The sequence below is a fragment of the Eriocheir sinensis genome, unplaced genomic scaffold, assembly GCF_024679095.1.
Source record: "Eriocheir sinensis breed Jianghai 21 unplaced genomic scaffold, ASM2467909v1 Scaffold706, whole genome shotgun sequence".
Classification (NCBI taxonomy): domain Eukaryota; kingdom Metazoa; phylum Arthropoda; class Malacostraca; order Decapoda; family Varunidae; genus Eriocheir; species Eriocheir sinensis.
Genome location: NW_026112061.1, coordinates 180,115 through 196,840, shown reverse-complemented (window position 1 = coordinate 196,840; position 16,726 = coordinate 180,115). Strand labels below are relative to the sequence as shown.

Genomic DNA, 16,726 nt, shown 5'->3' with positions numbered 1-16,726 from the left:
CGTAATCGTTAAAATATGAAGTAATCATAATCGTAATCGATTACATAACATAAGTAATCGCCCCATGTCTGGTTAATATACAGTAAAATCTTGCTAACTTCTCTTCTCTCCTCCTTACCCTCCTCCCTTCCCCTCTCCCCTCCCTCCCCCAACACATTCCCTACACATTTCTCCTCCTCCCCAGCCTGAGCACCTCACCACAAAGCTGTCCAAGATGCCTCACGTCCAAGAAGTCCCAGGTTTACAAGTGGAAGGGCCTGCTCAAGGAACTCCGCTGCTCTCTCCTGGACGGAAGGAACCAGGAGATGGAGAGGAGGTGAGGGAATAATGATTTTAATTTTTCAGCTTATTCAGAGAGTTGGCAGTTTTGAGGTTTTATGGTGTCAGGCATGCCTTCCCTTATCACTAATTCCTCCTCCTCCTGGCCCTTGTCACTTGCCTGTTACAGTGTGGAGAGAGAGGGAATACATGAGGGAAGTATTGAAAGGGAGAATTAAGATGTGATGAGGGAATGTCGTCAATTCCATTCTTTTCTTCATAATTGTAATTGTTTTCAGAGTTGTTTTAATGCATATGTAGTGCAGCGACTAGGCCTGACGGGCAAGCCTCCCATAACCCACTCAGCCAGCAGGGTACCTCTTTGGCCGACTGGTAAGGCAGTGGCTCTCCCGTCACGCTGGTCACAGGTTCAATCCCCGGCAGCCAACAAAACCCTCTCCTTGTCTTGATTAATGTCTCGTGTGTTTCAATACACGCAGAGGACGTGTGGGACCGGGTGTAGTAGAAAAGAGAAAAAATCTCAGCCTTAAACATATAACAGGGAGGCAGGACGAGGCGGCAGAACTATAGTGCTAGAAGGCAGGAACGTATCAGGAGGCAGGGACACACAGTTTTCTTATTTTTAGTATACGAATACTAATTCAACTTAACTTCTTCCATGGAATGAGATGAAGAAGAAGAAGAAAAAGAAGAGGAAGAAGACTTAGGAACAAAGGTAAAAAATAGCACATAATTTCTTTTTTATTCATTTTTTCTCCTTTTATTTTCTTTCTTCCATTTTTCATCATCATTTCTTCCTTCTCCTCCTCTTTCATTCTTTCTTTCTCTGCTCCTCCTCTTCTCCCTTCCTTCCCTCCTCTCTCCTCCTCCTGTCCACTCAACATGTTCTTGGTGACTGTCACCGTTGTCAAAATACGTCTGTTAGTGTTATTAAAACCCGTCTCTGGGCTGGGGCTAGAGTCTGTTGAGCTGCCCTGGCCTCTACAGGAAGGTCTGGGCACACTAGAAGGCTTGGAAGGGGCTGTTTTGCGGCTGAAAACATGTCGCATTGGCCCTGTAAATGTGGGGTCTGTTTAGGGAATTACTGTGTGTGTGTGTGTGTGTGTGTGTGTGTGTGTGTGTGTGTGTGTGTGTGTGTGTGTGTGTGTGTGTTAAGGCCTCGGGGGCGGCTGGGGGAGTGATTCGGCCAGTGTCCTTTCCTTTATTTCCTTTTCTTAATATTCTTGTTTTTTTAATGTTTTTCTTTCCTTAACTTTTTTATTTGTTACTTTCCTTGTTTTCTTTCCCTAACCTGTTATTTTCCTCTTTACTTTTGTTTTTCTCTTTCCTTAATATTTCTTGTCATTATTTCATGTCTTCTTGCCGCTGGTCTTCCCCTTTTCCTCCACTTCTCCATTTTATCTCCTCCTCTCCAGTTCTTCTCCTCCCTTTCACCTCCCTCCTAAGGTCAGAAGCATTTGCCCTTCACATCAGCTGTTCCCAAAGGCCAAAAAGGAGGTCAGTCGGGTCAAAAGGAGTGTTCTTTTAGGTTCACGGTGCAGAGGAAGATAGATTATGACCTCCTCCTCCTCCTCCATCTCTCCTCCTTTCTCATATCTTCTTCCCTTCCTTTCTTTCTCTTCTTCTCTTCCCTTCCTTCTTTCTTCTTCTCTTCCTTCCTCTCACAATATTCTTCCTTCCTCTCCTTCCTTCCCTTCTTCTTTTCTCTTCTCCTCCTTCCTCTCCCTCCATCCTCCTCCTCCTCCTCCTTCCTTTCCCTTCTCTCTATCCCTCTTCCTCCTTCTTGGGTCTAATGATAATAACAATGATAATAATAACAGTTATATATATTTTTATTATTTTTTTTTTTTTTAGCATTCTTACATTATTTTAATATTACAGGAGGAACACACACACACACACACACACACACACACACACACACACACACACACACACACACACACACCAGGATAAATGGGAGAGAAATAGGGGAGAAAAGTGACAATTGTAACAAGAAATGGAGTGCTAGTGAGAGGGAATGAGGAGATAAATAAACTGTAATGAATGGGAACGTGGGAGGGAGAGAAGTGAATAGTGCTGGAATATAGATGAGTTTAGGGCGGCCAGATGCACAGGGAGGTGAGGTCAGGAAGAGAGCAGCGAAGGGCAGAGTTAGGAAGGGAAGAAGTGTGAGCACGGAGACCAAGAGGGGATCAAGAAACAGCTTTAGCCAAGTACTGTACATGACACGCAGCAGAGCAAGGGGATATACATGCAGTGGAAAGGTGTTATACAAGAGGTGTGTGTGGTGTGTCAGGACGAGGCAGAATGAAGTGTGTATGAGTGGTTTGGTGTGGGTGTGGCAGCAAAAGAAGTGGAGTGTGCTGCGCCCAGATGGTTTGGACACGTCATGAGAATGGGTTTGTGAAGAGAGTGTATGAGGGAGGGGCCGTCAGGGAAAGTGAGAAGAAGAAGAAGAAGAGGAGGAGGAGAAGACTGCATGGGTATATAAGTGAAGATTTAAGGAGATAGAAGAAGAGGAATTGAAGAGTGAGAGTGCCAGAGCAGGGACAGATGGAGGCACTTCTGAGATTGAGATACACACACACACACAAACACACACAGTGACTGACTAACTACTGAGGAAATGTAGTAGTAGTAGTAGTAGTAGAGAGAAAGAATAAGGAGAAGGAAGAGAAAGAGACAGAAACATGGAAACATGGAAACATGGAAACGCAGGCAACAGAAAGCCTATTGGCTCATTACGAGGTTGCCCGCTTTGGTGATTTAATCTGCTCGACAGCCTGGGGCCTGGGGAGCAGATGAAAGCACCTCGACATTGAGGAGTAGATGAAAGCACCTCGATATTGAGGAGCAGATGAAAGCAACTCAATATTCAGTTTACTCCCGACGCAGCGAAGTGACGGTCGATTCTATATTTGAAGGAGTTGATAGTATTCGCATTTACTACTTCTGAAGGAAGATTGTTCCAGTGACGGATGACTCGGTTTGAAAAGAAACTCCTTCCGATGTCTGTGTTACATCGACTAGACTGAATGGGTAAACCGTTATTTCTAGTTCTTAGGTTGGTTTGCAATTCAAAGAAATTGGAGTAATCGACGTTATTGAATTTTTTCAGATACTTGAAGACTTGTATCATATCTCCTCGTAGGCGTCTTTTCTCTAATGTAAAGAGATTGAGTCGCTTGAGTCGTTCCTCGTATGGTTGAGCCCTTAAGGTTGGTGTCATTTTCGTGGCGCGTCGCTGAATCCTTTCCAGTAAATCAATGTCCTTTCTGTAATTAGGAGACCAGAACTGTACTGCATACTCGAGGTGCGGTCTTACCATGGAATTATACAAGGATAGCATCACGTCTGGCGTTTTACACTCGAAGTTCCTCGCTATGAACCCGAGCATAGTGTTGGCTTTGTTGTATGCTTTTTTACAGTGATTCTCGTGTTTTAGGTCACTGCTGATAGTGACTCCAAGATCCTTTTCCTCCTGCATCGCTTGCAGAGGTCTCCCATTCATGATGTATGTGTGGTTACTATTTCTGGACCCAATGTGCATGACTTTGCATTTGTCAACATTAAAGGACATTTGCCATTTTTCCGACCATTCGATAATGTGATTGAGGTCTTTCTGAATGATTTCGCAGTCGGTCTTTGTGAGGGCCTTTCCCCCCACCTTAGTGTCATCAGCAAATTTCGATATTGTGGATTTCAGTCCTGATTCGAGGTCGTTGATATATATGATGAAGAGAATGGGTCCCAGCACTGACCCTTGAGGCACTCCACTAGTGACTGGAAGCCAATCGGAAGGCTGTCCGTTGAGTAGTACTCGTTGTTTTCTGTCGGTGAGCTAATCTCTTATCCACGCGATCAGATTGGCTCCAATGCCCGCCGAGTGCAGTTTCTTAAGGAGTCGCTCGTGCGGTACCTTGTCGAAGGCTTTCTGAAAGTCCAGGTATATAACATCACCTGGGATGTGGGCATCCCAGTTCTTATATATACCTTGGAAGAAGTCTAATAAATTCGTTAGGCAGGAGCGCTTGTTTCTGAAGCCATGCTGGGTGTCGGAGATTACATTATTGTCTTCTAGAAACTTAACAAGTTTGTCTCTAATAATCTTTTCGAGTATTTTTCCTGCCACTGATGTCAAACTTATGGGCCTGTAGTTTAATGCAACGCTTTTGTCTCCTTTTTTGAAAATTGGTGTTACGTTCGCCATCTTCCAGTCTTCCGGGACCTTTTTCAATTGAACAGACTGGTTGAATATGTTAGTGAGTGGCTGAAGTATTTGTTGTTTAAGCTCTTTTAATAACCGCGGGGACAAACCGTCAGGTCCTGTTGACTTGTTCGTGTCGAGTTTATCCAAATACTCTTTCACTTCTTGGTCGCATATTGAGTCAATTTTCAGGGGCGTGATTCCCCTCGGCGGGTCAGGGTTCTCGGGCATGGTTTCGATGTTCTCGACTGTGAATACGGATGCGAAGTTACTGTTGAGGATTCTGGCCATCTGTTTACTGTCCTGAGTTGCAGCTCCAGTCTCGTCTGTCAGGGGACCAATATTGGATTTTACTTTCTTTTTCGATCTGATGTATGTGAAGAATTTTTTTGAGTTTGTCTTGATGTCACGCGCTATTTGTTTTTCGTAGTTGCGTTTACTACTCCGAATAAGGGTGCGACAAGCTCTGAGGCTGTTGTGGTACTGAGTACGGGCTTCGGCCGTGTCATTCTCTTTCATTAGGTTATAATTCCTTTTTTTTAAGTTTACCGCCCTTTTTATTTCTCTGGTTATCCACGGTGGATCTACGGCACCATTTACTCGCCTGGGTTTCGTCGGCACTGTAGCCTTTTCTACTCCCAAAAGGCTGTGCTCTCTCTCTCTCTCTCTCTCTCTCTCTCTCTCTCTCTCTCTCTCTCTCTCTCTCTCTCTCTCTCTCTCTCTCTCTCTCTCTCTCTCTCTCTCTCTCTCTCTCTCTCTCTCTCTCTCTCTCTCTCTCTCAGGATCCACAGGATGACCCCCACAGTATGTTCACAACCCCCACAGACACATATATGGGTCCCCCCCCCTCTTTCTCTCTCTATAGAGCTAATTCTTTCTCATTATTTTTATTATTTCTCTTCCTATCAGAACCCCGACAAAAGATGAAGAAGAAGAAGATGAAAGAGAAGAAGAAGAAGGAGGAAGTGAAGAAGAAAAGTTTGTCTTTCAATAATAATAATAAAATATATGTTGAAAGAAATCAGTTTAAATTATGTCCATATAACACACACACACACATATACCCTCTCCTCCTCTTCCTTCTCTTCTTTTCTTCTTCTTCTGCTTCTTTCTGCAATACATTAAAACATATTACTATTCAAATCTAGAAGAGGAGGAGGAAGGAGAGGGAGGCATGGAGGGAAGGAGAGAGAGAGAACAGAGTGGACCAAGGGAGACAGAGTGAGGGAGGAGAGAGAAGTAAAGAGTGGTGGAGAGAAAGAGAAGGGAAAAGGTGGATAAAGAAGGGAATGGAAGAGAGAGTGGGAGGGAGAGGGAGGAGGAGGGAGGGAAGGAAAGAGGGAAAAGGTGGATAAAGAAGAGAATGGAAGAGAGAGTGGGAGGGAGAAGGAGGAGAGGAGGGAGGGAAGGAGAGAAGGGAAAAGGTGGATAAAGAAGGGAATGGAAGAGAGAGTGGGAGGGAGAGGGAGAAGGAGGAGAGGAGGGAGGGAAGGAAGGAAAGAGAAGGGAAAAGGTGGATAAAGAAGGGAATGGAAGAGAGAGTGGGAGGGAGAGGGAGAAGGAGGAGAGGAGGGAGGGAAGGAAAGAGAAGCGATTCTAATATAAGGAGAGATTTGGAGGAGGTATAAATCCTGGAGGGGAGAGGAGAGGAGGAGGAGGAATGGGTGAAGAATGTAATGAAGGGAGGAGAGGGAAAGGGAGGAAGAAAGGAAGAGAGAGGGAGGAAGAATGAGAGAGAGGAGGAGAAGGAAGAAGAGATATTATGAAAAAAACTAATATAAATCAAAATAAACCTTCTATTCCTTCTATTATCTTCTACTAATCACCAAGGCTATTATACTGATGCTAGATGTAGACAACCTCTCCCTGAATGGGGGGAAGCAAGGAGCAGTGTGAGGGCAGTAAAGAAAGTAACCTTGCCCAGGGTCAGGCACCACAAGGACTCAAACCACAAGAAAAGACTGCAAAACATAGAGAGCATAATGTGTTTTGCTGAGAACTGAAGAAATGTTTTGAGAGATCTAACTAATACATGTCCAATATATAGTTCTGGAAATGAGGCAGCTTTCTATATTATGTGCTGACAACACTACCAGGCACAGAACACACCAGCAGGACATGAGGGATAACTTTCACCAGTCCTGCCCCTTAACCCCTTGACTGTGGATTTCTTACAAGAAGACCTCACCAAGCTACAGCAATGGAACAAAAAGTGTCTGCTACATTTCACTGAAGAAAAATGTAAAGTCCTGCACCTTGGGAGGGGATATCCAGCACACCAATAATACATGGGAAACACTCCACTATCACCACAGAGGCAGAGAAAGACCTAGGACTGTATGTTACCGGGCTACCACTGAAGGCCAAAGCCGTGCCAATTGCAGTGGTCGGATTAAAGATCCCCACACTCACCTTGAAGCAGAGCGCCGGCCAGTAGCGGTTGTGGGTACGGATGACGCCATTGATGGTCTGCACGGCACTCTTGTTGGGCACCAGCTGGGGCTCAAGGGGGGGCAGCGGATCCCCCAGCAAGGCCTTGGCACACAGCGTCATGCAGTAGCTGATGGTGTTGAGGCTGAAGCCACCCTCCAGTGCCAGAACCATGCGGCCCTCGGCCAGGCCAGACAGAAGGGCCATCATATGTCCAAAGCAATCAGGACTCACGCGGCAACCTGGGAGTGTGTGTGTGAGGCTGTTACTTTAGGTATGAGATGCATGAAGGGAGGAATGGGGGTGAGGAAGAGAAAGGGAGTTCTTCACAATGGAATGCAATGGTTAGGGTGTGTTACTTTAGGTATGAGATGCATGAAGGGAGGAATGGGGGTGAGGAAGAGAAAGGGAGTCCTGCAATATGGAATGCAATGGTTACGGTGTGTTACTTTAGGTATGAGATGCATGAAGGAGGAATGGGGGTGAGGAAGAGAAAGGGGGTTCTTCACTATGGAATGCAATGGTTACGGTGTGTTACTTTAGGTATGATATGCATGAAGGAGGAATAAGGGAGGAGGAAGAGAAAGGGAGTTCTTCACAATGGAATGCAATGGCTAGGCTGTGTTACTTTAGGTATGAGGTGTATGAAGGGAGGAATAAGGGAGGAGGAAGAGAAAGGGAGTTCTTCACGATGGAATGCAATGGCTAGGCTGTGTTACTTTAGGTATGAGATGCATGAAGGGAGGAATAAGGGAGGAGGAAGAGGAAGGGAGTTCTTCACAATGGAATGCAATGGCTAGGGTGTGTTACTTTAGGTATGAGATGCATGAAGGAGGAATAAGGGAGGAGGAAGAGAAAGGGAGTTCTTCACAATGGAATGCAATGGCTAGGCTGTGTTACTTTAGGTATGAGATGCATGAAGGAGGAATAAGGGAGGAGGAAGAGGAAGGGAGTTCTTCACAATGGAATGCAATGGCTAGGCTGTGTTACTTTAGGTATGAGATACATGAAGGAAGAATAAGGGAGAAGGAAGAGGAAGGGAGTTCTTCACTATGGGATGCAATGGTCTGAGATGACAATACACCAGGATACAATATAAGGAGACTACAAAATGCTTCGTTGCATACACATGGCAGCCCCTGAAGATGAGTTATTAAGGCAGATAAAAAATAAATAAATAAATAAATCAAAAAGAACAATAGAGAAATTTTGGATAAGAAAGAACACTAAAGGAATAAAGAGAGGAAAACAAGAAACCCAAACAGTAAAGGAGTGCACCAGGGAGTGCTGTTATGAAGCCAAAACTCACGACCATGAATTGAAAATATAATTATGGAGAGAGAACTGAACTGAACAGATAGTGACAGAAAAAGAGAAAGAGGCAGCAGCAGGTAGTCATACAGATAGTGACACCATCCACCAACCTCCAAGTGGGTCCCCGCACCAACACCAAGGCTGGCAGTGACCAGGACCAGCTGTGGGTTGAACTGGTAAGCCACGGGCAGCACCACCTGAGTGAGAGCCTCTGCGTCACCCATGCCACTCTGAAACAACACAAGAAAAACACTGTGGCTTTAGTAAACACGACTTCTTCCTCCTGAACTGTGGCTGGGAGGAAGGACACTGGACGATGAAATACCAGAGCTGAGGACCATAACTGATTCTTGCATTGGGAGCTTGGATAGCAGGGTGAACCTTCATGTGCTGGACAGGGCTGTGTGGATCTAGACATTGATCACTGGGAATCATAACAGGAAAAAAGTGTCAGGTAATTGTGACTGAATGAAGATGCAATACTTCAGCACCAGTGTAGGGAGAAAAATACTCAGAGGACTTAGCACTCGAGGGTCAATTTTCTGATTTGTAGCTGGGAGGAAAGACACGAGGTGGTGAAAGAGATGAATCAAGGGTCTCTCTCTCTCTCTCTCTCTCTCTCTCTCTCTCTCTCTCTCTGCCAGCCTAGTTTCCTTTTTATCATTCCTTCTTTCCTTAAATTTCCTTGGACTCTTCCCTTCTTTCTCCATTTAATTATTCCTCTTTCTCCTCCTCCTTCCTACCATCTTTCCAGGCCTCCTTTTCCTTCCTTCCTTCCTTTCTTTCCAAGTGAGGGCTGGAGCACTATTTCAAGTTGGTTAGCATGTGTTTGAATAGGTATTTAGAACAATCAAAACACCTCTCCTTCTGAAACTAATCTCTCTTTTGGCCACTTAGGCAATTATGGATAAGTAAAATATTGTGCCAAAATTGTTCCTGGTCCATGTAATGTGTCTATGTATTTTTTGGGGGAGAAAGGATGGACTCTATCTATTTACCTCCCTTTAATACAACCTTGGTGATGCTGTTGTTATGTCCATTTATTCTGTTTGTCTCACAGTAAGAAAACTGCATTGCATTTCTTTCCTCTCTCTCTTCCTTCTCTCCCTTTTCCTGAATGGTTCCTGTCTCTTGAGGGAAACAACCTCTCTCGAAATAGCTGTTCATTTATTTGGGAAAAAACAAACTCTGGGCACCTGGCTCATAGTTGTCATCATCTGATTAACCTTAAAAGATGCAGCATTGAAAGACTCCATCTGACATCTTCACTACCAGGTCAATGAACACAGTACAGATAAACTTATCAATTCATGAAAGGTAATACAGCAAATGTCAGGAGATAACTGGGAGTACCTACCTATCACACTATCTATCTGTCTCTCTATCTATCTCTCTAGGCATAGTATTTGGACATGAAGAGCTCTCAGGTCAAAGGCAGGTCCGGTGAGGGTCAGAGAGTAGGACATGAAGCAAGCGACCAGTGAGCAGCATTCTCAAACTGCAACAATGTCTGTGTAAAAGTAATTCCAAAAAAGGGTCAAGGGAAACTTGGTCCCATGAAGGTGCAGCACACTTGTTAACCCCTTGGCTGCAGATTTCCAGCCAGAAGACAGACCTCACCAAGCTACAGGAGTGGAACGAAAATGTCTGCTACAATGCAATGAAGAAAAATGTCCTGCACCCTGGGAGGGGATATCCAGCACACCAATACCACATGGGAAACACTCCACTATCCACCACAGAGGCAGAAAAAGTCCTGGGAGTGTATTTTACCAGGCTACCAGTGAAGGGATATCCAGCACACTAATACCACATGGGAAACACTCCACTATCCACCACAGAGGCAGAGAAAGTCCTGGGAGTGTATGTTACCAGGCTAACAGTGAAAGCCAAATCCATGCCAGTCGCAGCAGACAGGCTAATATGTGAAATGTTCAACAAATAAATAGGAATCAAATATGAGGACACAGAGTCAAAGGAATCCAGTCATATGTAAAAAGACCCATTTTACTTATGAAAATTTAGTAGACTGAACATTCTAACACAGGGAAAACAAGAAAATTTTGACCTCTCCCTCCCTACTGGAAAGGTTCTACAAGCAAACCATTTTGTGACCATTACTCAACATCTGGAAGGGTAAAGTGTGACCAGGTGCAAAAAATATCAAACATGCACAAGAGAAAGGAAACTAGAACATAGTTATCTACATGAAAGGTAGAAAAAGTCTCTGCCTCTACTACACACCTAGGTCAGAACTGTCAAACGCCTCCGCCCTTCACATCAACTATTTCCAGAGGCCAAAAAGGAGACCAGTCGGGCTCTGATGCATGTTTTTTTTAGGTTCACAGTACAGAGGAAGGGTCAAACCACCACCAGGGCCATAAAACTACTCCTGGAAATGCCCACAACTATCATGAACGCCTTGTCAAACAGGTGACCTTGGGTGCGGAAATGTTTAAGAATGTGACCCCTAGACTGGTAGAGGGTGACCAGGGGTAAAATAAATACACTGATCATGCACAAGAGGAAAGAAACAAGACATTTTCATCATCTACCTCAAACGTAAAACAACAAAGTGTCTGCATCTACTACACACTTACACTGGCCCTGTATTCTCAAACCTTTGGGCACCCAAGTAAACATATTTAACAGGGCTTCCATAGGCGTTGTGGGCATTACTAGGGGCAGTGTACTGTACCTGGTGGTAGTGTGGCCCTTCTTCTGTACCATGAATGTGAAAAAATCTTCATGAAAACCCAATTAACCCCTTGACTGAGGATTTCCTACAAGAAGACTTCACCAAGCTACAGGAGTGGAACAAAAGGTGGCTGCTACAATTCAATGAAGAAAAATGTAAAGTCCTGCACCTTGGGAGGGAATATCCAGCACACCAGCACCACATGGGAAACCAGGCTACCAGTGAAGGCCAAATCCGTGCCAATCGCAGCGGATGGGCTAGTCTTTTTCGGCCTTTGGAAATAGTTGACGTGGTGGGAGGTGGAAGCGTTGAGAATACCGACACTGGTGGAGACTAAAAGCTGACCGAGTGTGCTAAAAAAATGTAGCGTTGACACAGGCACACACACTAAAAAAGGTCCTGCTCACCACCATCCTTTCCCCTGAGAAGAGGAGACAGAATGACCCACTTTAGCGAGACTCATGCATTTGGGAGTTCGTAAGTTATGTCTTCACGCATGCGGCAAAAAGTCAATTCCTGCTATACTTTTATTGGTACAGAGAAGAGCAATGAAAAAAAATGTCCTCGAAACACTTTTTTGATTTATGTGGTTTCATTGATTTAGGTATTTATAGACTGATTTTTTTATTTTTTTATTATTATTATTTATTTGTGTGTGTGTGTGTGTGTGTGTGTGTGTGTGTGTGTGTGTGTGTGTGTGTGTCTCGTCAGCAGAGATATGGCCCTCACCTTGTTGCAGCAAATGTTAATGTTGTAGCCTTGGCCAGGTCCCGTCCCCACTCGTCGTAGTCTGGGTCCTCAGAGGATGGAAAGAAGAGGCCGTGGTCATGGCGGTGGAGGGACACGTACAGCACCCTCGGCTCGGCCACAAACAAATGCTGGATGCCGCTGCCGAGGTGCACATCCTGGTCCACCACCAGCACCCTGCAGGCCACAGAGATGGTGTTGGGAGTACAGTAGAATGCATACACACACGCACACACACACACACACGTGTAGGCGAGATGTGAAAAAGTTTAGCTTCCCAAAGCATTGAGCTATGGAATAGACTGGAGGAGGAGGTGGTTTGTGCAAGAAACATTCATGATTTTAAGGAAAAGTTGGATAAGAGAGGATATGGAGACGGGACAGCGTGAGCGTAGCTCTTTTCCCGTATGTCACAACTAGGTATATACAACAAGGTAAATACACACAGACGGGACCACATGAGCGTAAAGCCCAGGTCCTGTAAAACTACAACTAGGTAAATACACACCCACATTCACACCACACACCCACATGCACACACTCACACACACACACACAAACACATAACAATAAATCAAGGTGGACGGAAGAAACTAGTGGAGTCCCCCAAGGATCAATGTTGGCTCCGATTATGTTTGCAATATATATAAGCGACATGACAGAAGAGGTGACAAGCTATATGAATATGTTTGCTGATGATGCTAAACTAATGAGGGTGGCTAATGAAGAAGACTGTGTAGCCCTGAGCCAAGATCTCGACAGAATAAACAAATGGTCACAAAAATGTGAAATGACATTCAGTACAGAGAAGTGTAGTGCGATGGAGTTTGGTAAGAGCAGTAGACGAATATCGGGGAGCTACTCTCTGAGTAATGAAAGAATCATGAAAAAAACAGAGGAAAAAGATCTGGGAGTGACCATAACAGACAAGTTATCCTTTGGAAAACATATAAATCGGATAACTGGGGAAACATACAATCTTCTTAGAAACATAGAAGTAGTATTTACATATTTAGATGAAGAAATGGTGAAGAAACTAATAACATCGATGATACGTCCAAGACTGGAATATGCAGCATTAGTGTGGTCACCTAGATTGAAGAAAGAAATTAGAAAGTTGGAAAGAATACAAAGAGCAGCGACCAAACTACCGGAAACTCTGAGAGAACACACTTATGAAGAAAGACTGGAGAAATTGGGACTAACAACACTGGAGAGAAGGAGAGAGAGAGGGGACCTAATAGCATTGTACAGGATACAAGAGGGATTGGAGAAATTGGACAGGGAAGACTTAGTGGTATGTGATAGGAGTGTGACAAATAATAAGCAGTGGATAATAAGCATTATGGAAACGGGACAGCACGGGCCTAGTACGGCTCTTTTCCTGTATTTCACAACTAGGTAAATACACACCCACACACACACACTCACTCACACCCACACCCACATATACACACAGTCACACCAACACACAAACACATTCACACACACACACACACAGGACAATAAAGAAAGGGAGAGAGAAGGAGGAAAATGATAAAAGGAGATGAGAGATTTTTGATAAAGGAAGGAGAGATGGGATAAAGGAAAGAAGGAATATAAATAGATGATGCCAGATAGATAAAAGGAAGATGATAAAGGAAGGAGATGGGAGAGAGGGAGTGAAGAATAGAGAGATAGATAAGACCAAAGAGATTACAGATAAAAGAGGGAAGGAGAGATGGAAGAGAAGGAGGAATAAGAGAGACAGGTGATGCAAAACAGATTCAGGATAAAGGAAGGAGAGGAAGAGAAATAGGTGATGTGAAGGAAATATTTGACAAAGGAGTGATAATGATGAAAATAAAAGGCGGAGTTAATGTGGTGCCAGGGCCAAGCAGCGCCCACCTTGGCATCCCAGCCTGTTGGCGGCGACGGCCACATTGTTGTAGAAGCAGAGGCCGTGGGGGCGGTCCGGCTCGGCGTGGTGGCCGGGGGACGGATGATGCCCACACCGGCCCTGGCTCGGCCTGCAAACACCTCGTCCACGACCTTCAAGTAAAGAGATTATATCATTCCTACATTGTTTTCCTCCTCTTTCATTACTGTCAATTCCAAATGCATTCTTGAGGGTAGTGTATTATGACTAGAAAAATAGTACATATAAGTGTGTGTATAAAAAGTATAGAATGCAGAATTAAAAAAAGATTACAGGCTTTTACTATAATTTTTTCCTTCTCCTTTTCCTCCTCCTCCTTATCCTCTTCTTCCTCCAATTTTAATACAGCATTATTTTCTATTACAGGCTTTTACTATATTTTTTCTCCTCCTTTTCCTTCCTCCTCCTCCTCCTCCAATCTAAAGACCCAACCATGAGCAGAGACTAGAGGAGTGACTCAATGCCATTCCTTTTCATCTCCTGTCTCACATACCTCCTCCTCCTCCTCCACCTCCTCCTTTCTCTACCATCGTGAACACAACATTACTCTCTCCTACATGCACTTATGGTACTTCTTTCTCCCCCTCGTACCTGCAGCAGTGAGCCGGCCGAGAGCAGAGCACAGGCATTGGTGGCGGGGTGGAGGTAGACAGACTTGTAGTTCTCCTGAATGGTCTGCAGCTCCTCCTCCCCCTGGGCCTGGAGGCTGAACATGAAGGCCACATGTTCCTGGCTGTGTGTGAGCTCCACCTCCTCTCCCTGGACCTGGAAGCTGAACATGAAGGCCACATGTTCCTGGCTGTGTGTGAGCTCCACCTCCTCACGCTGGGCCTGGAGGCTGAACATGAAGGCCACATGTTCCTGGCTGTGTGTGAGCTCCACCTCCTCTCCCTGGACCTGAAAGCTGAACATGAAGGCCACGTGGTCCTGGCTGTGTGTGAGCTCCACCTCTTCACGCTGGGCCTGGAGGCTGTGCAAGGATGGAGAGAGGGAGGGAGAAAAGGGTTAGATTAAGATTAGACTCTTTCTTTATTAATATCTCTTTGGCATCATCTGTATATCTCTCTATTTCTCATTTCCTCTCTCCCATCTCTCCTTCCTTTATCCAGAATCTTTCTTCCTCTTCCAACTCTCCTTCCTCAATCCTAATTCCAACAATGAGAACAACTTCTTTGCCTCAACTCAACCCAACTGATCCTACTGGCTGACACTGCATCAAGTTTATAAAGCAGGTCCAAGGAATAGAGAGAGCTGCATACCCTCTGTGCTTTACTATGGGTGGCTATACAGGTGTTAGCCAGTGCAGGTGTGAAGGGAGACTCATACTAAGCAAGGCGAACAAGGAGAAGTAAACAACTGAACAGTGAACAGCGGAACAGTGACATAAACATGAACACACACATCATATAGACAGTGCCTCCACCACCCACCTGCAGCCGCTGGTCTCGTCCCAGCACCCCGGCACGCCCCAGCATCTCCCACACCTGCTGGATGCGCTCTGGCCGCTCTGGATGTTCCCTGTGTGTGGGGGGGAGAGGGGGAAAGAGGGTGAATTAGTGTGTACCTCTGTGTGTTGTGGTGTGAGGGAAACTTGTCTGGTAAAAAAGGTTGCTCTAGTACGAGGGTAGAAAGCTGCCTCAAGGGGTTATGTGTGGTCAAAGTTATGGTGGTTAAGTGTTGGTTAGATAAGTGAGGAAAGTATTAAGGCTGCCTGAATGGGTGACATAACAAGGAATTGGGTGAAAATAAATAAATGGTATGCAGAAAGTTGGAAAGTTTAGTTTAGTCGGCACAACATCTGTGGTCATATGCTGGAGAGAGACAGAAGGGGAAGGAATTATAGAAGGGAACAGATCCCAGGAGATGGGACACAACCCCTGATTAATACCTGGTACCCATTCACTGCTGGCTGGACAGGGGCATAGGGTATCGGAAAAGCCGCCCAAATTTTTCCACTCCGCCCAGGAATCGAACCCGGGCTCTCTCGGTTGTGAGCCAAGTGTGTTAACCACTGCACCACGAAGTCCTCTATAAATGGTATGTGTGAGGGAAACTCTGAGTCTTTTTGAGGTAAAAGCTCTGATAAAAAGATGCCATGTGCTGCCTCAGTGGGTTTGGTGTGGACAAGAAATTCGGTCCAAGTAGATATATATGTGAGGGAAACTTGGTCTTCTTGAGGTAAAAACTCTGGCAGGTACCAAGATCTGCCTCGGGTACATCAGAGTACTTAGACTATCTTCATTATGTTTTGTCTGTGAATGAAAAAACACCTTAGTGTGTAGTGCACTTACCCTTCCGTAAGGCTGCGTGTTGCTCCACCTGCTCGTCACACACCAGACACAGCCTCGGAGACTCACTCAGCACCACGGCCTCTGAAAACAAGACACAGAGCTCCTCAGTGACTCCTGTTTGCTGTGACTGAGCTATCTATGAAAGGTGTACATCCCTCCCTCTTCCTTCTCCTCCTCCTCCTCAGCCATTATTATTAGTCCACTGCAGTACAAAGGCATTTCCTAATGTTCCCAACCTCTCTCACATCTCCTTCATTCCCTCCCTTCCTTCCCTTCCCTTTCTTTGCCTCCCTCTCCCTTCTTCCCTGTTTCCTTATCTTTCCCTCTCAACCCCCCTCTCTCTCTCCCTCTTCCTCTTTGCCTTCCCTTTCCTTTCCTTCCCTCCCTCTTTTCCATTTTTTCCTTTCTCCTCTTCCTTCCCTCTCCCTCTCCCTCTTTCTCCCCCTCCCCTTCCTTCCCTTCCTCCCTACATACCTTCCCTCCTCAGCTGCAGCAGTTTCTCACCAATCCTCTCCCTGAGCTGCTGTGTCTGTGGTGTCAGGAGCTGTATGGTGTCTCTGGTCTGTAGGCATAAGGGCCAGACACCCACCAGGCCTTGGAAGGAGAGGCTCGGGGTGAAGGTGCTGGGGTCAGCCTCACCCCGCACCTCCTGCTGGCATAAGGACCCCTGGTACTGGAAGCAGCGCCAGTGTGCCCGTTGGACATACACCAGGCTCAACAGTGTCTCCTAAAAGCTGGGGAGGACAGGGAAGGGAGAGGAAGGTCCATGTTGAGAAACAGAGCAGGTTAAGTATAGGAAAAAGACATTGTTTCTGAGATCCAAGAAAGGCCATCAAGGA

General features: G+C 45.4%; 1 protein-coding gene across 2 annotated transcripts; it reads right to left on the bottom strand.

Annotated features, from left to right (window-relative positions):
* Positions 1–6,907: 6,907 nt before the first annotated feature.
* Positions 6,908–16,614, bottom strand: LOC126994026 (polyamine deacetylase HDAC10-like). 2 transcript variants are annotated; one of them, XM_050853277.1, is made up of 7 exons: positions 16,362–16,614; positions 14,494–14,566; positions 14,188–14,361; positions 13,566–13,709; positions 11,661–11,855; positions 8,344–8,463; positions 6,908–7,161 (listed from the first exon to the last, which is right to left on the bottom strand). In XM_050853277.1, the coding sequence occupies exons 2-5, from the start codon at positions 14,506–14,508 to the stop codon at positions 11,757–11,759; spliced, it is 432 nt and encodes a 143-aa protein (XP_050709234.1). In that variant the 5' UTR covers positions 14,509–14,566; positions 16,362–16,614; the 3' UTR covers positions 6,908–7,161; positions 8,344–8,463; positions 11,661–11,756. The 2 variants fall into 2 exon arrangements, with proteins under 2 accessions (XP_050709234.1, XP_050709232.1); XM_050853275.1 differs by having other exon boundaries at positions 14,188–14,566.
* Positions 16,615–16,726: the final 112 nt, after the last annotated feature.

What these genes read in the sequence shown, in the direction of transcription:
- LOC126994026 (XM_050853275.1), bottom strand. Translation starts at nt 14,508, where the DNA reads ATGTTCAGCTTTCAGGTCCAGGGAGAGGAGGTGGAGCTCACACACAGC. An exon ending in CGGCCGGCTCACTGCTGCAG is followed by an intron (nt 13,710 to 14,187) that starts GTACGAGGGGGA and finishes CTTTACTTGAAG; the next exon opens with GTCGTGGACGAGGTGTTTGC. An exon ending in CAACAGGCTGGGATGCCAAG is followed by an intron (nt 11,856 to 13,565) that starts GTGGGCGCTGCT and finishes TGTGGCCTGCAG; the next exon opens with GGTGCTGGTGGTGGACCAGG.